At 47.6% G+C, this 20,555-nt stretch overlaps 2 protein-coding genes across 6 annotated transcripts; one reads left to right on the top strand and one right to left on the bottom strand.

The window, feature by feature from the left end:
• Window positions 1-24: 24 nt before the first annotated feature.
• Window positions 25-5,669, bottom strand: midn (midnolin). The gene is made up of 7 exons (XM_068701856.1): window positions 5,266-5,669; window positions 5,043-5,130; window positions 4,283-4,345; window positions 3,001-3,519; window positions 2,808-2,913; window positions 1,838-2,092; window positions 25-1,557 (listed from the first exon to the last, which is right to left on the bottom strand). The coding sequence occupies exons 1-7, from the start codon at window positions 5,478-5,480 to the stop codon at window positions 1,394-1,396; spliced, it is 1,410 nt and encodes a 469-aa protein (XP_068557957.1). The 5' UTR covers window positions 5,481-5,669; the 3' UTR covers window positions 25-1,393.
• Window positions 5,670-9,258: 3,589 nt separating this feature from the next.
• LOC137866219 (voltage-dependent calcium channel beta subunit-associated regulatory protein) lies at window positions 9,259-20,242 on the top strand. 5 transcript variants are annotated; one of them, XM_068701974.1, is made up of 11 exons: window positions 9,259-9,274; window positions 9,639-9,820; window positions 12,324-12,395; window positions 14,737-14,882; window positions 15,079-15,140; window positions 15,237-15,399; window positions 15,547-15,727; window positions 15,815-15,958; window positions 16,243-16,441; window positions 16,574-16,778; window positions 16,861-20,242. In XM_068701974.1, exons 3-11 carry the CDS (start codon window positions 12,348-12,350, stop codon window positions 18,677-18,679), a joined length of 2,967 nt encoding a protein of 988 aa, XP_068558075.1. In that variant the 5' UTR covers window positions 9,259-9,274; window positions 9,639-9,820; window positions 12,324-12,347; the 3' UTR covers window positions 18,680-20,242. The 5 variants fall into 5 exon arrangements, with proteins under 5 accessions (XP_068558075.1, XP_068558072.1, XP_068558076.1 ...); XM_068701971.1 differs by lacking the exon at window positions 9,259-9,274 and adding an exon at window positions 9,330-9,416; XM_068701975.1 differs by lacking the exon at window positions 9,259-9,274 and adding an exon at window positions 9,330-9,416 and having other exon boundaries at window positions 12,324-14,469.
• Window positions 20,243-20,555: the final 313 nt, after the last annotated feature.

Raw genomic sequence — 20,555 nt, 5'->3', positions numbered from 1 at the left:
AAAAGGTATCAATTTAGAGGCAGATGAAATGTATTCCTTTATTCTTTTTGTTTGCTTTCCTTGTGTTTAATATTAGTAATATTGAAACATTTCATAGGAACATCCTCAGCACAGAACAAGACGTAGTTTACATTCAAGACATGTACATTTAAGGCATTGCAGTACTACAAACATACGATTAAAGGTTTTTGTACCAAACACAAAGATGTATAACATGAAAATGTACATTGGAACCTTTTATACATGTGTATGTATATATATATATATATATATATATAAATAAAGGTGCATATAACTGAGGTGCAGTTGTTGGTGTAAAAGGAGCACAGATCCTGTTTGCAGGTGGGGGGGGTAAGTGGGGAGGGGCTGGTAAGGGTTGTAGGTGGCCGTGTGATGTGTGTATGAATCGGAGCGGGTGAGGGATGTGAAGGTTGGCTTATCAAACCTGCAGTAAAACACATTCCGGTCATCAGCCACTTGATGGTTCTCCACAGTGTGGGGGGGATGGTTTCCTGTAGCTGGTGATGTCCTGCAGGGTCTCTGGCTGAGAGGCTTTTCAGGATAGCTTCTCTTTGTTATTCTGATCTCCTTTGTCAGTGTGTTTCTGACTTGGTTGTTTAGGATTCCCCCACTCCTGTAGGCCTCCTTCTTGTCCTGGCATAAGACGTCCCAGTATCTGTGAGTTCATCCACGTCTTTAGCTGCAGCCTCAAAAAACATTATTAGTCCAAAGCAAGCCTGTAACTTCAGTTTTGCCTCATTAATCCATCTCCTCGCAGTAAAATTGCACATGTCATGCCTGGTATCAATTAAGAGACCAATGAAAACAGCAATGTTAGGCATTCGAGGTCTAAAAAAGGGGACGGAAATATCCCGCGGTTTCTTAATGTATTCCTTTATTCTTTTTGTTTGCCTTCCTTGTGTTTAATATTAGTAATATTGAAACATTTCATAGGAACATCCTCAGCACAGAACAAGACGTGGTTTACATTCAAGACATGTACATTTAAGGCATTGCAGTAGGGAAACAGACATACGGTAAAAGGTCTTTGTACAAAACACCAAGACGTATAACATGAAAATGCACATTGGAACCTTTTATGACATAATGCTACATAACAATGTGAGCCATTGTCACCGACAGACTCAGATGAAATAACATGCTCAGCACAGTGACAGCCACAGGAATCAGACTCCTCGGACCTTTCCGTCTTACATTCTTTTAGAAATTCTTATCTGTCAAAAATAGCACCGAAGCACTTGAGTTCACTCTGCTGCTCTTTCACCTGTTCCACGAGTTCAGAGGTCAGCTTTGGTTGCTAAGCTGGTTCCTTCTAGTCACCAGGAAGCGGCCCCTGCTTTCACAGTGAGCGGGTTCGCTCCCATGCAGGAAACTAGGGACGGTGGCGATGGCGCTGGTACGGGGGAGATGTTCGCGAGTGCCTCCGAGTTCGCCTGCGAAGACGCCTCTGATGCATCAAAAACTGCAGGCGCTCCAGCTTACAGTGCAATGTTTGATTTTCCTGCGTGGGTGGGCAGGTCAGGTGACTCTCCTCACCTACAGTGGAGGGGAGGAATAACAACTTGTTAGACATGCTACACAATAGTAACGCTTCAGGGGGAAGAAGGCTTCATGCACTGTCACCCAATGCCATACTCTACTGATAAGGGTCAGTTTGGTCAGTGTCATTTAATCCAACTGGAGCTCTATTGAGAGCCAATGCATCATGTATTTTACTGTCCTTGTTCCTGGAATATGTATTTGCAGAAAGAATATATTCTGAATGAAGTCTCCAGTAACTCCTCCAGTGTTCAAGTGTGTGATATCATGTGTTCACCTGGAGTTTTACTGAGCTGCTCTGCCCTCTGGGTCGCCAGTGTTTTGCTCTTCGCTCTGCTTGGCCCCTCCTCCTCTGTGAGCAGCAGGCTGGCTGCGGGGTTCGAATCAGGACGGTGGGGCTGATGAGGAGGGGCAGGCTGAGCCCCCTGGTGGCGGTAGGCAGCTCTGAGGAGGTCGTTGAAGATCTGGAGAATGATGGCGATGCCGCGCCGAGGATGGCTGAAGCCGCTCTGACTGCACGGGGCCAGAGTGCCTGATGGGAAGAGAAGAGAGCAGAGGACATGAGGCAGAGGAAGAGGTGGCTGACAGTTGATGGGAAAGAACAACTAGAAGCAAACAATAAAAAAAACAGTAGATCTAAGTAAAATAAAAACAACTTACTCTAACAATCAATTATCAATTCAACATTTTAGTCCTTTTTCAAGCAAAAATTCCACAATTCACTGGTTCCAGCATCTCAAAAGTAATGATTTGCTGCTTTTCTTTGTCATGAACTGAATATCTTTGGGTTTGGACTGACGGTCGAGTAAAATTTAAACACGTGTCCTTGGGCAACGCAAAATCATAATGGATATTTTAAAGATGTTCTGACATTTTACAAACAAAATGATTAATCAGCTAATGGAGAAAATGATCGTCAGATTAAACAACAATGAAGTTCAAATCAATCCTACAGCTTGCAGTACAGCATAGAACAGTATCTACTGAGTCTAGTACAGCACCACTGTACAATATGGCGTCATTGTATATCAACACAGGTCTATCTTTAGTCTCTATTCTCTGTCGTTAACTTATTCTATTTAGTGTGTTTTAGTTATTGTATATGAATGTGATTTTTTTTTTAAACTTCTGTTGACTTGGCTGAATAAAGAACTCTGTCTGTCTGTGTGTCTATCTTGATTAAACTAATCAATATCTGTTGTATTGCGATTGTGTCGCTGTCGGGCTTCTGCTGCTGACACACTTACCAGAGAAAGTCCCGGAGAAGACGCCCGGTGAGGGGCTCACGAAACTCTCTATGACTGCTCCTGGCTGCTTGCTCAGCTCTGCAGTGGATGAGGCGTGAACATCACTCTGTAACACGAGGAGGAAAGGATGTTTTAACCATGACAATGCATTGTGATTACGATACACTTTTGCAGTAGAATATGTGAGGCTGACCTCTTCGAGGGTCGAGGCTGACGCTGGGCTCCGGGGTCCAGGAATGGAGCCGGTGGGAGCAGGTGAACAGGCTGGTGTGGCTGCTGGTGGTGGACTGCTGGGATGTGGACGACCAGAAGGAGAAGAAGAGGCGGAAAGAACAGGAGAGGACGTGTGCGTAGACTGGGGCGGACAGGACCGATGTGGAAGGGCAGCGGTGAGCGAGTGGGAGCCGGGAGCTGTTGAGTTCAAGGAAGTTCTGGGTCTTGGAGCGCTCAATTGGATCACGGATGTAGAGTCAGAAGAGTCCGGGGCTCGAGTAGAGCTTCGGGAAGGGGGTCCTGCGGTCTTGCTGGAGGAGTCGGGGGCGCTCATCCCGGCAGCAGCGGCCAGGCCGGTTTGAAGGTTGCTGCTCAGGTCCTCGTGGCGCTGCAGCTCCGCCACATTCTGCGCAGACAGTTCAAGCTGCACATACATCATGTGGGCACCAATTCCCAGGTTAATGGTCAGAGGTGAGCGGCCAGACAGGAAGTCACTGATCTGCAGGATGAGTCCAGGAGAGACACGCGTCAGAGTTCAATTTGTTTGACGCAAGTGTGATTTACAATATTTCAGCAAACATTGAGTATCTACTTTGTCAGACATGCATCAGAAGAGCAGCAGCCTCATAAACTCACAATGTTTTCAGACAAATGTCATCATGGGTGTATTGGATTACGTGCATGAAATGTTCCCTTTGGCGTACCCATCCAGTAACCATGGGAATTGCTGTTTGTGTGCATGTGCGTGTGTGTGTGTGTGTGTGTGTGTGTGTGCGCGTGTGTGTGTGTGTGTGTGTGTGTGTGTGTGTGTGTGTGTGTGTGTGTGTGTGTGTGTGGCTGCATGACTGTCTGTTAATCAATGAAGTCTGCAGTGCCTTTGCGAAGGACATGACGCAATAATCTGAGCACGGTTTATGCATATTGTTTTCCTTAAAACATCAAAAACAAGTATGTTGGGCTTTTTTCTTTTCCTTTTGCCGTCCTTTGATAACAATGCACTCCGAAATTTGGTTCATTTTGAATTTTTCTGAAAACCTCTCATGCTCTTTCAGCACGTCGCCATTTTAATCCCCAAAGGTGAGTTTATGGAGATACGTGGTTTTCACAGGACGGCGGTAAGATGTCTGTTCTTACTGCATGAAAATAACTGTAAAACACTCACCTGTACATAGTTTGAATTATGTTTCCCCCTCATCACATTCATGCATTAAACAAGCGTCTATTTATTTACAGCATAGAGTCAAGAAGACATGAAAACTCACCTGGACTTCTGTTAAACTTTCCAAGACGTCCGTCATAGTTCTCTCCGCTCTGGCAGTGGAGCACTGTGGCAGTAAAGATATGACAACGTGACATTTCTACATGAAGTCTGATTACATGGAGGAGAATGGAAATGTGTTTCGGGAACACTTTACAATATTACACACAAGTTTGATGGTCGGAACTGACTGTAAACAGGCAGTTCTTGATTTTATCTTAATCACATTTTAGTAGCTGATTACTTGATTGAGAAACGACCGTAAGATGTTATGTTAATTCACTAATATGTGTCTAATTGGTCGTGATTATCTGTGAATCCTTATACTGGGCTTGATGTCACAGAGGCCTGAATCATTACGTCATGATTGTCCACTAGTTACCAATTTTGTGTACAGTTAACATTTCCCTTTCCTCCCCCGAAGTAAAGAGGTGCATCACCCAAACTGATGGATAACCGCTCTCATTACAGCACCAGAACTTAGTCATTAGTTAGCCTTATGGACACATTTGTTTACACGTAATCCATCGTTACTTCATGCTTTTCAATCTACAGTTGTGAGAATCAGTTGTGCATAGAAAATGAACTGGACTAGAACTGGAAGGGACCAAAAGGAATCAATCATAGATCTGATTCAGTAGCTACTCAGTAACAATGATGCACCACTGTACATACGAGGAGGCACAACACTACCAATGCACAGGTAATCATGAAGTCATGATAACTACTGTGTGTGTGGCTGGAGGCTGCATCGGCTCACTCACCACTAAACCAGCTTCAATGGCAGGGACCAGGGTCAGCTTGCTTCCATCAGTGACACCCAGGTCCAACAGCTGGCCTGCGGTTAGCTGCCTGCCACATGCACATTATATATATATATATATATATATATATATATATATATATATATATATATATATAGTTAGCAGATATTGACTTAAGAATAGAAGAGATGAGGCAACATGTGTCCCGTGAAGCACAACTCACTTGTCTCTGTGCAGGAGGACGATTCTGTCAGTCTGCAGCCTGAGTTTGTGAGAGATGTATGTCCTCAGTCCCTCCACGGTCTCTCCCCGGGGGACAGTGAGCTCCACCGGGCTGCCCGCGGTCGAGGTGATGGACAGACGCATGGTTGGCTGACCGGTGGAGACGCCGGCCTGGCACCCTGGGGTGACGCTACAGAGCCCCCGCTGCTGCTCCATTCAGCTGGGAAAGGTCCAAGTTTTTTTTACACCAGATTCCGGTTTGAATTGAGGCGAGACGCGACCGTGTTTTTTAGTTTAGAGTCTCGCTCCTCATCCCTCAGAGGACAGCGTGAAGCAGCTGTGGACGTCAACAATCAGAGCACAGCACGGCTGGACCACAGCGGACTGTGGCAGTCGCTCTTTCTGGCTTTGACAGACGCAGCACTACTCCACCGAGCGTAAAACACCCCAACCCTGTCAGCGCGAGCCCCGCCCACTCAAAAGCAGAGCCAATCAGCGACAGCGCAGGACACCGGTCTGCCTGCGTCGTCCAATCACATACGTCTGTTTCTCGCGTGGCTCCACCCTGTTTCGCGTATCACTCGCCATTCATAAATGATGCAATCTGCAGAGCGGTACATATGTTGTACATAATGTCATCATGTCAGAAATGTTTGTCTCATTTTCTTAGAAAAACTATACAGACTGAAGACTATTATTATATTTAAAATGAGTCTTCACGTTATTAAAAGCGTCCCAGAGATGAGTCACAGTTTATCTTTGCTGCTCCTGAAATTACTCAGTCACCAAATCAAACACAAGTTGACCTTCTACTGAACCTAATAGTCCTATTATTACACTGTTTTTACACATTTCAATGTGTAGGAAAAACCCCTCCAGGCTGTGTGAAATTATCACATCAACCACCAACTCATCTGTATTTGTTTGAAGGAAAACCTGAACTTAATGATCACAAAACTAGTTTCAACCCACCGGCTAATCCTCCTTTTTTTTTGTCATGTGTGTGTTCAGGTAGAAGGATAGAGGTCATAGTGGTGCAGGTGGAAAAGCCCCCAGAGACAGATATGGGATTGTGTGCTATATGAAATAAAATGGAAGGGACTCCTAATTATACACCTGCCAACTCCAAGGCACATCAGTGTAGCTACAACTCAGTGTAGAAACTACAATAATAAGAAGACATCCTGCATATTCCTGCAACAACAGCTCAACAATAAAGAAGAGCTCTATGTTTTGCTAATTCCCACCTCTCTCTCTCTCTCTCTCTATTATTATATATATTTATATACTATTATTCCTCCTTTTCTTCCATTCCCAGCCTCACATGGGTGCTGAAGCCTGTCCCAGCATGCGCGGGGCTGAAGGCAGGGAAACACCCTACATGCACATCTGTGGATGCAGTATAATCTCGCTGTTCTGCCGGTGGGGGGAGACGCTCACAGACAGTATCCACCCTTTGTTCTCTGCAGTCCCCCCCCTCTCCTGTTTGGTATTCGTGTCCCACCTCTGGTCCCCAGCAGGTCCTCTGGTCTGCACCTGTCACGTGACTCACGGTCGAGAGAGGACCGGCTTGGAGTAAAGTGACGTAGGACACCGGGGATAGGGCAGAGAAATGCAGCTAATGTGCGTTTTCCACACGGTGGCTAAAAATAGCTGCAACCCACAACTCCCCCGCTTTATACGGGCCTGCGTCACACCGCGTCCACATCACCTCCCTCCCGCAAACTCACCCCCACACTTCACTCTTCTCCGAAATGCAGACATGTTTGCCTCCCGATGTCTTTTTCTGTCTGTGCAGAGTGTGTGTGTGTGTGTGTGTGTGTGTGTGTGTGTGTGTGTGTGCACGAGAAGAACAGCAGCTACAACCTCCTTTAATGCTCTGTTTTGCTTTTGCATAGCTGTTCAGTATTTTCATGCTCTAGGAACATGAGAGCTACACACACACACACGCGCGCGCGCGCGCGCACACACACGCACACGCACGCACACACACACACACACACACACACACACACACACACACACCATAAAATAGCATTTAAAACCATAACGTCATCTAAATCTATGTTGAATTTCACAGGGATTGAAAAGGACTGATCTCTGCAGTGACTCGGTAAACACGATGTCCCGCTGAGATTCGGATGGAGATTCTCGTCTCCCTCCCTGAGCCTCCCCCACCCCCGATCCTCCCCCAGCGTTTCTATGGCAGCGTGCCAATCCGACGTTTCACAAAGACGAGTGAGGAGGAGGAGGAGGGAGGGAGGGAGGAAGGTTTGCTGCTTTACATTCTTCGGGCCTCGCTGAGAACAATTCCACAGGATGTCCTGCTCTCCAGAGCATGCACAGACGCCGCTGTGACGTCAACCGACCGGCGCGCACACGCACGCACACACACGCGCACACACGCGCGCGCGCACACACGCGCGCGCACACACACACACACACACACACACACACACACACACACACACACACACACACATACATACACACACACACGGCCCCTACACGCATCATTTCCCAGACGGAATTTCAGAGATAGAAACATGTGTCTGAAATCACTCCTGGATATTTCGACAACAGATATCAGTGATCGACTGAGACGATCATCAAATGGCTTCACAGATAGAGGAGAGCACTTGTTTATATGATTATGATTCTGAATGTATTGCTTCAAATGAAATGTTGTAGTCATTGTCTTTACCTCAGCCATCATGTGACGCACAACAGTCCTCAAACACAAGTGATTTATTCATCTAATGCTTATTTCTATTGGTGTAAGTGTATGGACCAGAAACCCTATGTTGTGTATTCTTACACCTCTAATAATAAATATTCATAATGTATTAATTACATGTAGAGGTCTATCAGTGACAGATGTTCTCAGGGACTGGGTCCACAGCGGCAACATGTTCTTCTTCTTCTTCTAAAGTGCGTGAACAAGTCCCAAGTCCTTGAAAACATCTGCCGTGTTTATGCCTCAGATGAGGGAAGAGGAAAGTAGGCCGAGTTCAGCGTGCGGAAAAGAGACCGCAGGAGCTTTCAAAATGTACCAAAAATGTACCAAAAATATACCAAAAATGTGAGCTTTGTAACCCGAGGAGACACGAGAGGCCATTCAAGTGTGCATACTAGGACACATGGTCACATTCCTGAATGCAGCATCTCTTCCTCCTTTGTCCCAAAAATGTGACCCCCCCCCCCCCCCCCCCCCCCCCCCCGACAGACTTCCCTCTGTGGGTTAACTCCAGTGAGTCAACACATGCAGGTCATCTCGTTGGCCCTGAACCGATTCCCTCGGTGGAATCAAAGTAGTCAGCCTTCATTTCTGTCACTCAAGCAGCTGCTCTACTTCTTTTGGGAAAATCTTTGTGCAGAAACATGAACTGAGTTCCAGCTAACTCAGACATCGTCCTCCAGCGTTGTGTTACCACTCAGCTGCAGAGTAGACCTGCTGAGGCCTAAACCTGTGCCCAGATGCAGGAGCATTACATTATATTAGCATCATTCTATATGTTCAGACAATCAGCTCCACTACAGGGTTTGAAAAACATTCATCTTAAAGTAACAGTTTATTTTATTTGTGCATGTATTAGGACGTGAGAACCTTATTTTAAGAAAATAAAACACACCAAGGCATTTCACCGTGGAAATGGTGCGTTCAACCCGAAAACAACAGTGCAACACTGCCGCCCGGTGGTGAGACGTGAGATTACAAAGACGTCCACAAACACCCAACCTCTCTGCAATGTGTCGCGCAAACAAAGAAACAGACTCAAACACAGCGCATGAAACATATTAACGCATGAATCATGATTCATATTAACGTATGAATCATGTCTTATCGATAGCAACACAAATAAATAAAAAAAAAGCCGATAGCCAACCAATGAATAGCTCTCACAGCAGCTGCCATTCATGAGCAACTGCTGTGAATGAGGTTCTCTCCTCCATCTCACATCGTCACCACCATCACCACCACCACCACCACCGTCAGAGCTGGTCACGTGGTGAGTAGGGAGCGGGCGGTGGGTGTGTCCAAACGCGTGTGGTTTCATTCATAACTACAGTCTTCATTTGAAGCCCAAATTAAAGTATGCAGACAGGGCAGGCTGCCTGTGGACCGCCGCTTCAAACGGAGTCTACAGCCCGGTGAGTCCGACCCACGTCCCACTCACAACCGGGAACCGGTTCGTGGACCCACAGACGCACTCGCGGTGTAATGTGCTACTATTTCATGCTGTAAGATGTGTGATAGGTGACAGCGGCCGGTTCTAAGTAGCTGGGTCCGAGTGTTTTCAGTGAGAGGTGTTTGACGCGCGGGGAGCGCGGGGAGCGCGGGGTTCCGACTGATCTCTGATTTATTCCCCGCAGGTTCAGAGCAGACGACGCAGAGATGCGGGACAGCCCCGATCGGCGGGTTTTCGGAGGAGAACGGAAGATGCTGCTGCTGCTGCTGCTGAGGCTGCTGCTGCTGAGCGCCGCCGGCTGCAGCGGGTCGCTGTAGTCAGTCTGCGGAGCGGAGGGGAGCTGCTTCAACACCGCCTGCATAGACCGTAAGATACAACACATCTGGAGACTTTCGTCATCCAGTCACACGTCAGGGTGATATGCAGTGACCCCTTTCCCTCCCTCCCTCCTCCTCCTCCTCCTCCTCCTCCTCCTCCTCCTCCTCCTCCCTTCAGCCCACTACTGATGGTGTAAACACCACACACATCATTACAATCTGCTAATGCAATGGAAGTATGTGAATCTCCGTCTGTCTGAGCCGCATCGTCCATCTGTCTGTCTGGTTTAAAGCGAGAGACGATGTGAGGATGAACATGTCATGACACCCTCGAACACTAACGCTCACGCGGGCGCATACACACACACACACACACACACACACACACACACACACACACACACACACACACACAAACGCGGACACACACACGCGCGCACACACTTTGGATTTATTTTTTTCTCCACGAGTCGGTGTTTTCAATTTGATTCTGGTTACTCCTTAGATAATAATAATAATAATAATATATAAAAATATAATAATACAAATAATAATAAATAACGATAATAACATTTTCAAACACTTTAAGTCAAAAGTAGACTAATAGGAAAAAGTTATTATGAATCAATGAATACTTAATACAATGAAACAAATATTAAATAATATATATAAACACATTTTAATTATAATCATAATAATATTGTGACAAACAAACAAGAATAAATACATTATAAATTATTTTCCTTTTATTTCACAGCCCTAAATCATCTCATTCCACACTGTCTGACTCATATGCAGCTATATGATGGTTACACTGAGTGAAATATTCAAGAGTTCATTTAAAAAAAACTATTCATCTGTTGTGTATTATTGTATCTGCCTGATGTATTTGGTATTTTTTTGGGAACACTGGGACCTCAATCATAATTTAAAATATAATGGGATATGTGGGATTGAACACAGTTTGGCTTCACAGCATGACTCTGTCATGTCATCAAGTTTAGTATAATATATATATATATATATATATATATATATATATATATATATATATATATATATATATATATATATATATATATACTACATATTTCATGCCATAAATGCATAAAGGAAACCGCTATAGCTGAGTAGAATTGACTGCTGGTTGATTTCTGTAACAGTAATATAATTCAATGATTGAAATGGGCTTCTGCTGTGAACATTTAAACACGACCATATCTGCTAAACCAGTGTTAACCAGTGTAAACCGTACAGTAAATGTGAAGCGTTACCAAACGTCGACATGGTCTGTGTCACTGTGTGTGTGTGTGTGTGTGTCACTGTGTGTGTGTGTGTGTGTGTGTGTGTGTGTGTGTGTGTGTGTGTGTGTGTCTCTGTGTGTGTGTGTGTGTGTGTGTGTGTGTGTGTGTGGTTCTCTATTGTCGGTGTGCTCTTGCTCTTCAGAGCTTTGTCCTCATCAGTGTTACCTTGAGCTGCTGGTATGAGACAGCATATTACAGAATAATATGACTGTCACATGGAGAGGGAATGTGCGTCGGTGTTATCAGCATGTGAAAGGAATGCAGCCGTGGGACTGATGTTACACGAGCTGCACTGTGTGTAACATAGCATGTGTGTGTCTGTCTCCGTCTCATGTTACAGACTGTGGTCTAATGACTGAGATGAGAGACTCTTGGTTATTGTGTGATGTTGTTTGTGTGTGTGTGTGTGTGTGTGATAATCCCTCTCCAGGAGAAGTCAGTGGCTCTTTAGACACATTTAATGCACAGTGCTCAATGTTAAATGGGGCGTCACAGCAGTTTAAAACAAGAGGAGCAGCTTACTAGTCATGAGGTGAAGGTACTGTACAGTCTGCAAAAACAGTGTCATGTTTTCAGCTTCGTTCTCCGGCTCCTTCACATGAACGGAGGAAGGAAATAACTCTGGATTTGGCTATTAGTGCATTAGTTACACTGAGTAACAGATGTCTCTCTCTCTCTCTCTCTCTCTCTCTCTCTCTCTCTCTCTCTCTCTCTCTCAATGTAAGTCTATGGGGGGGAAAGTATTTTTGGGCCCAATGATGACGTCACATGAAGAACCTGGAGGTTTTAATTCCCCGGTTTTGGTCGCTGTGTAAAAGGAGCTTCCAAAGGTCTCTTCCTGTCTAAATAGCAATCATGGCCCCAGTCAAGGCTGCAGTCAGGAGTTAATAATCAGCACAAAAAGATAGAGAAGTGTGAGAACAATTGTTCTTGTTCGTGAGATTGTTTGAGCCCACCTGTGTGTACGACATGTGATGCCATGTGACAACATGCCCAGTCATTCGGTTCAGAGTGATTCACACAACGCCAATCATTAGGAGATAAATCAATGCAAACTTATGGATTAATACACATCTGGTGCTTGTTCACGGCAGCAGGACGTCACTCAGAATAAGCTACAGCTCATTGATGTGTTCTTTATTTTTTAAAACAATGGAGGTCTGTAACATATGCATGAGATGTAGTAGGATCATGTCACTGTTGGTCTTTGTTGTGGAGGTCTGACGTCGCTGTCTCCATCCTCTGCAGGGTTCACGCACGCTGACCTGGACCATGAGCAATGATTCGCCCGTTCTGACGAGTCTGACTGAGCACTCCACCGTGAGTACCGCTACGTCCGCCCCCCCACACTCTGTGTCCACTGACACTTAAACGCTGCACGCCTTCACCTCACCTGGTGTCTGCGACAACTCTCCCACGACACTTGATAGATCGAACTGGACCGCAGCCAAAAGCAGCAACACATATGTGTAGGTTAAGGCCACACGGTCCCAGCAACAGGTATTACATCCCAGCAGGACCTGTAGTGGAGGGAAGCTCGATCAAAAGGGGATTTGACTCAAAAAAACGGGGCGTTAGTTTGATGCCGGATTTGTGCGCCATATAGCCCCCAAAGGCCCGGGGAGGATATCTGAGCCAGCAGAGGTGATTATCGGACAGTTAAAGCTGTCTGTGCGGAGGGAGGATGGACTGCAGCTTCCCGAGAGAGAGAGAGAGAGAGAGAGAGAGAGAGAGAGAGAGAGAGAGAGAGAGAGAGAGAGAGAGAGTGTGTGTGTGTTAGAAGCATGGCCTAAAGACCGGCGGGAGGCGTCGCTGCTCCGGCTGATTGATCGTGTTGTTCTTCCTGTTTGGCTGAGCTTGTGAAAACAGCAGATTTAATTAAGCTACAGATGCTCTGACAAGCCCTGTGTGTGTGTGTGTGTGTGTGTGTGTGTGTGTGTCAAGGTGTGTATGTTACCTACACACACATACGGCTTCAAACACATTATACTGTATCTCCCCATAGGCTTCAGCAGAATGTAGGCCACTATAGAATCTAATGCATGTGAAAATATACTCTTTGTGTGTGTGTGTGTGTGTGTGTGTGTGTGTGTGTGTGTGTGTGTGTGTGTGTGTGTGTGTGTGTGTGTGTGTGTGACATGGGACTTACTTTGACACGTTCAGGCCTGAAGCAGCTTTGAGGTTGAATGAAAAAGAGGGTATTTGCATTTGCTCCAACGCACACGATCGTCACAACCATGTCTGGTTGAATAAGAGGAGAGTCCCTCCTCCATGTTGAGACCTGATCGCTGTTGGGTTGAGCCTGCGGTTGTGGTCGACACAGTTTGATTCATGCTTTGTCTCACGGAAGCACACACACACACACACACACACACACACACACACACACACACACACACACACACACACACACAGATTCTTTTTTTAATGCAAACATGAATCCTGCTTTTTAACTCCTTGTAAAAGGATCTAGTTTAAAGTGTCTCTGTAGCAGAAACTGTAGAAACAGGTTTGAGGAATGACGTAGAGCTATACTGAGAGTTTTAGGAGTCCGTGTGTAATATGACCTTATAATGAAAAACATGCAGGAATGTTTCACTCTACAGGTGTATAAGGAGCACAACTTTCAAATGACCGTTAACGACCGTGACGCTGCTCTCGCTAAGGCCAGCAGCAGCATCATCATCGTCATCATCGTCATCATCCTCTGAAGGTCTTCCCGTGCTCAGTGAGGAGCTCCTCCACTTCTCAGTGTTCTTTAAATCTCTGTCAACCGTCAACATGTTTTTCATACATTACGCAACGCTAAATGGTGAGATGAATATTCCCTTTTGCGACGGTGAGAAGAGCCCAATTATTTATCCTCTCTCTCTCTCTCTCTCTCTCTCTTGTGAAACTGACATCGGAAGAAGAGCCAGGAGAGTGTGGTGTGGGGGATCGCTCATGTGCGTCTGCAAAACCTCCTCCGATTTCCATTTTTAGCCTGCGGAGGCCTCATTTCCCCCTCATCGAGAAAAGCCGCGAGATTGAATTAAGGGTCTCGCTGACGTTTCGATTAGCATCCCCGAGCTCACTCAGCCAAGACTGAGAGTATTAATCAGAGGGACTAAAGCAGTATTGTGTGTGTGTGTGTGTGTGTGTGTGTGTGTGTGTGTGTGTGTGTGTGTGTGTGTGTGTGTGTGTGTGTGTGTGTGTGTGTGTGGGGATAAGAATCACTGTGAGGAGGCAGGGACTCAAGAAAGTCTCTCGGTGTTAATTCTCTCCTTATTAAATATTACGAGGATTTGCTGGCAGCGTAATGCGACACAGAGATTCCTCATTGCTGTGAAGCTCAAAAGGGAGAAGAATCAATTACCGCCCCAGCAGGACAACAACAACCAGGGAGCTCTCAACAGTATGATACTGGTTTAATGCCACTTTATATCTTCTGTCAATATCTGATTTTTATATGGCAAGAAAAGGTCTATTTTTAACTTTTAAGGAAAATGAAAAATTCCAATTTCAGGACATTATCTTCTCTTGTTTTCTTTTGATCCAAGGGGAGATATAGGATGAAATATTTATATTCTGAAAGAGAATTATTACCTGTTTTTCTTTAATATTTCAACCACTGCGTAGACTAAACGTACCTAACCTCTCTCCTCTTCCCTCTGTGGATCAGGATGTGCCCGTGGCGGCGGGCCAGGTGGAGAACTATGTGCTGCTGTTGGTGCTTCTGAGTGTTTTTGCCGGCGGGACGCTGGTCCTGCTCTCCCTGCTGCTCCTCTTCTGTCACCGCTGCTGCATGGGTGGACGACGCTACTCCAGGTGGGTGTGTGACACACACACACACACACACACACACACACACACACACACACACACACACTGTGTGGGACCTGGGCAGGCCCGGTTCTGTCTGCAAAAAAACGCGTAGGCGTTACAGGAGGCGACGTTGACCGGAACAGCGGCGGATTAAAGCCGCGTTGAATCTGAAAGAGTAAAACTCTTTTCCTCCCGTCAGAGCGAGTGATGACCCAGAGAAGACAAACACCACTTATGCTGAGGATTCTCAGCCCACCCAAGGTGAGCGCTGTGCACTTTCTTCAAGGTTCACACACGCATCTCTTCTGGTCCGCCGTCGTCACTCACGTCGCTTCTTTGCCCCTCTTGGTCGCTCAGAGATCACCATTCACCTGGATGAATCGGACGCTCTCTCGGCTGCCAGCTGTCACGATGGAGAGTCGGAGCGATTTGTCTCCACCGGGTCTACCGGCCGCAGAGTCTCATTTAACGAATCTGCACTTTATGAACAGGAGAAGACGACCCAGGACAAAGGACGCAGGTACAGTTAAACACTGTCATTATTTGGATGAGCTGTCGGTGGAATCGGATTAAAATGATTGGTCCTCTCTCTCTCTCTCTCTCTCTCTCTCTCTCTCTCTCTCTCTCTCTCTCTCTCTCTCTCTCTCTCTCTCTCTCTCTCTCTCAGGTACACTCTGACTGAAGGAGACTTCCACCACCTGAAAAAGGCCCGGCTGACCCACCTTCACCTGCCTCCAGCCCCGTGTGACCTGAAGATCCTCACCATCATGGAGTGTGACTCGACAGAGAGCAGCACCGTCGACATCAACGAGGCCGCGGCTCCCAAACTGCCCCTCGCCATCTACCGGGTAGCTTTTCACTGGCTGCCATTATTCATCTCACTACCGTCACCAAATGCGGTTTGTTTCCTCATTTCGGTCGATTTCTCTCTCCAGCCCACTGAGAGAAGAGTCCCTGACTGGGTGGGACTGAGCCTCAGCAGAGGTCTGCCTGGAGACCCGCACCACTCCACCATCCTGGACCAGGGCCCCAGACAGGCTTCGTCAGCCATGAAAGCACAGCAGTCATGGTCCCAGACAGTGAGTAGTAATAGTGCTGTGCCTTTAAGTACAACCTCACACCGCTGCACACTCTTAGTCTCGTTTCATCACTTCTCCATCATGGGATGATACGCTCTGGGTTTTTATCCTTCAGTCAGTGAAATGTCAACATTTCAGGGTCAGACTTTCAGGGTCAGACCTTCAGGAATGCCTTTAAGAAAAGATCTAAAGCTTTCTTTGTGCATGTTTTTAAGTTCCTGCTTGGATGAAAAGAACAAACCCTCCTTAATGTCTCATCGCCTCCCTCCCGTCTCTTCTGTCAGATGGAGGCCGTCGGGGACAGGGGACAGGCTGAGAGCGAAAGGGGGACGAGAGGAGAGTCGACTCGAGCTCCGGGCCAGACTTCGGTTCTACATTTCTTCTCTAAACTGCGGCGTCATGCCAGTCTGGAGGGGGCGGGGCCTTACTTCAGGAAGTGGAAGTTTGACAGCAGTCACCGGGCCGCCAGCCTGGATGCCAAAGGTTTGGATAAATGTCATAAAGAGATGATAAGCTTAGATTAGTGGATGATGTAAAAAGGCAAACAAAAACACATATATAAAAAGTGAAAAACATCAAGTAGACATTCTTTCTTTTCATGTGTATTTCTACTAGGATCCCCCAAGAGACGGCCCTTCCAGAGACAGAGAGCAGCAAGTGAAACCACTGATCACACCGATGACGACTCTTTGTCCCTCCAAGATGAGGTCATTGAGTCGTTCCCACAGTCCCCTGTCCAGACCAGCGGCCTCCAGTCCCTCTCTGCGGAGTCTCTTTCTCAACCGGACGCTGCACTCGCATCCTCAATCTTCCTCAGCAGGTTCAGCCCTTTCCAAAATCCCACGACTTGCACGATGAAATTCCCAGAAAGAACGATTAACCCTTTTTTCCCATCTCTGCAGGTTAAAACTAGAGGCCATGGTGGAGTTGGGCGGTAGCGGCGGCCCCAGAGGAGAGGATCTCTGTTCGCCGACAACTGATTGGTGCGCCCAGAGGCAAGAGGAGGCAACAGCCAATGGGACGGGAGGGGAAAAAGAAACAAAGTTCGATGCGGGTGCAAGAACGGAAGCGGCGGGAGTCGAGCTAGAGGCGGTAGATGACGACGACTTGTTTGCGGTACGACAAGGAACTGCTGTGCAGGAAAGCTTCGGAGACATGTTAAATACAACTAAAGACACAGAGACGTCGGACGTGAGGAAGACGAGTGAGGCAGACGAAGGAGATGAGCTGGTGTTGGGAGCTGAGGCCAGACTCAGGGCCGGCTCGGGATCATCCCTTTCCTTCATGACTCGCCAGGAGAGCTCCGAGGCTCCTCCCTCCCTGTACAGAGACATTTGGAGCTTGCGAGCCTCTCTAGAGCAATACGCCTCCTCAGACCAGAGCAGCACAGATCGGGAGTCCATCCGCAGCGATGCCGACAGCGTCTCGTCCCACGGCGGCGCAGGAGCCCGCTCCGCCCTGGACAGCTGCTTGTCCCAAGACCTGGACGATGAGCCTGAAGGAGAAGGCGAGGGGGAGATGTTGGAGGGAGGAATCAGAGGGGCGTCAGGTGGGGACAATGAGGTGGGAAGTGGAGCCGGGGGAGAGGGGGAGGCAGGGAACCGTAAACTCCTCCAGATGGACAGCGGCTACGCCTCCATTGAAGCACCGTCCAGGGCACCTGAGGAAATGAGGCTTTTTGGGACTCCTGGAGCTCCGAGAGGGAAGACGGCGTCCGAGAGACGGCTGTTCTTCACCAGCTCTGGGAGAAAAGGTTCAGTGTGCGAGAGCTTCGAGGCCAAGCTGTTTCAGGAGGAGCTGGAGGACGAGATGGCAGACGGCACAGAGGAGAAACCAAAGGAGAGATCTCACACTGGCAGCCAGTCTCTTACCCTTCAAGAACCACATCAGCTTCTGAAATCCATGCAACCTCCAGAATCAAAACCACAGTCAATGTCTCCACTGATTAAACCGACCCCACAGCCCTCTGCTCCCCACAAACCCCGTCTCCGCCGCCGCGACTACAGCATCGACGAGAAGACGGACGCTCTCTTCAACGAGTTCCTCCGTCACGATCCGCGCTTCGACCAGCAGGATTCGCCGCTGCGCTCCAGGCACCGATCCAGAGTTCACCTCCGAAAGCAGTGGCAGCGACACAAGCAATACAGCGACCCAGGGTCGGGCGCCGGGGGTAGGTACTCCCCATCTTTGGAGAGGCAGAGGTTCACGCCGCTGAGGAGAGGCGACAGCGCCGGATACCCTCTGGACACCAGGTATCACAGCACACTCTCGCGCATTGCGAGCGCTGCCGATGAGGAAGCCAGCGAGGTCGCGGCCTGCGAGGAAGCCGCCAAAGAGAGCACAACAGACGACAAAGATCCATCGAGTGAAGGAGGCGCCGAGGAACCCGCGGCCGACACGACCTCCGAAGGCACCGACGCAACAGAGAGTTGTGCAGAGTCGACCGGCGGAGACGGCTGCCGGGCCTCTACGAAACAGGGAACGCCTGGCCGGTCTTTGGCCGCTACGCAGACGAGCAGCACGGATCCGAGAGTCAACAACAGAAACAACAACAGCAGCCAAGCGATTCTACCAGAGAGCAGCCTGGCGGACAAGCTGGTCGTGTCGGTTGAAGACAGGCTCTACGGCGGCCTGCGCAGCGCAGAGAAGCTCGGCCAGGGAGGACCGGAGCGAGGGCTCACCGTGTCACGGGCGGCTTCACCCGGCTTCAGTCCCATGTAACCCGTTAATCTCATCTTCTCCATCGCCTTTATCTCACATCCATCATCTATAGGCGACAGACTTGAACAAAAAGGGTCCATAGCGCTTCAAGCGTCGTCATGTGTTAGATGCTTGGTCCCTTACATTTGGATAAATAGCCGTCAAAACACAGATGTACCCTAAAAGGACGGAGGAACATTCTCTTCCTGCATCTCCACTCAGACCTTGATTTCCACTGTGACGCCATGTGACACGTGATGCCCCTTTTTATTGGTAAACCATTCTCAAAATCAAATGCATTTGTTACATAGCTTTGAAAATATAGACCCATCTTTAGAAAAAATTAAATATTTTCAGACTTAACTGTGAATTTCCAGCATGCTACTGTATGTCCAAACAACGTGTGTGTGTGTGTGTGTGTGTGTGTGTGTGAATACTGTACAGTTTTGACTTTTAAAAACAAAAAAGCACTTTGATGGGATGGAAAGATAACGATGGAGCGTCTCGTCACCCTATTTCAAAACCACGTCCTCAAGTGTCCTTCTCGTCTCCCATCACCACCAGGGCGGATGTCTCCGTGAGAGCTTGAGGTTTGTGTATTTGGCGATAAGAACGGTGAACCCTCTCATTTACACCATGTCAGCAGATCTGGAGAATAAACTATATCAGAGGTAATAAACAAGACGGGATACCCAGACTACACAGCGGTTTTATACTCATATTTCTTATATTTTTATAGGATTTCTTTTGTTAATCATTTGTCCCCGTTGTTCATCATAATTAAAGAGGCGGTATCCGGGTTTGAGCGACGTGTTCTGGGACTCTGTTGAGGGCGAGGCTGACAGACGACACTCAGTGACTGACACAGGAGCCTCTGAGACAGATGGTCCAGTGACAAAGAGCTGAGGCTGTGAAAAGGGGGGAGGATGAAACCGAATAGCAGTGGGACAAACTCACTCCGTACTACTAGATAACACATACGTCTGGTGACATTCTGTATTGTTCTCATCGTCAACAAATCCCACAAAAAGACCAAAAACTAACAATGGACTCATGATGCGATGATTTAGTTTATAGCTCTCTGTTGTTGTCCATAAACTATTAAAAGTCAAAGTATTAAGAGACAAACTGACACCTTGTTGGTTTTGTTTATTTGTTGGCATTAAAATACTTGCAGCCCAATCCTTAAAAGTAATACTTTGCAGATGTCCTCCGTGTTCACAGGGTTAGAGTCACAGCACTCAACGGCTTTCTTTCCACTCTTCTTGTGTGTCACTACGGCCGTACAGTGATTCCTTAAGCATTCGTGTCAAACCGCATTTCTTCAACACCAGAACATCGCTGCATGTCAGGTGTGTGTGACGTCACCTGGGAAACCGCGAGCAGAGCGGAGCGCCGACGTGGGCTGGATGTAGAATACGTGTAGATTATAGAACTCACGTCTTTGTCCTCCATCACTGAACCGTCTGTTTTATTGTAAATGAGTGGTGCAGAAAAATGTCAGACCCGCGTGGGACCAACTGAGGCCCATGTTCATTTTTGCACCGGAACATTTTTGTGAATAAAAACAAAAAAAAAAACGGACTAAGTGCAACCCGTGGTTTTCTGCTGTTGCAACATATTTCGGGTGAGCTGATGTAGTGTGTGTGAAATCATGGCGCTGGGATGTTATCCAGCCTGTAGACGAGAGGCGTCTCTCCATCCTTCCCTCAGTGAGTTTCGTTGAACGGAGAATCTCTGCGTCGACCTCGCTGACGTGGGAAGCGCCGCTCTCTCCCTCTCTCTCTCTCCCTCCCTCTCTCCCTCCCTCCCTCCCTCAGAGCAATGACTCACCTGCTCTCTGATCTATTCCCAGCGAGGGGCCGCCGGCGGGTCCGGCTGCGTACGGAGCCGACGC

This window comes from Cebidichthys violaceus, unplaced genomic scaffold, assembly GCF_023349555.1.
Source record: "Cebidichthys violaceus isolate CVI_PGR_0920_01 unplaced genomic scaffold, fCebVio1.0.p SCAF_8, whole genome shotgun sequence".
Classification (NCBI taxonomy): domain Eukaryota; kingdom Metazoa; phylum Chordata; class Actinopteri; order Perciformes; family Stichaeidae; genus Cebidichthys; species Cebidichthys violaceus.
Note: the sequence above shows the minus strand (reverse complement) of the source record. Positions and strands in the feature narration are given on the sequence as shown.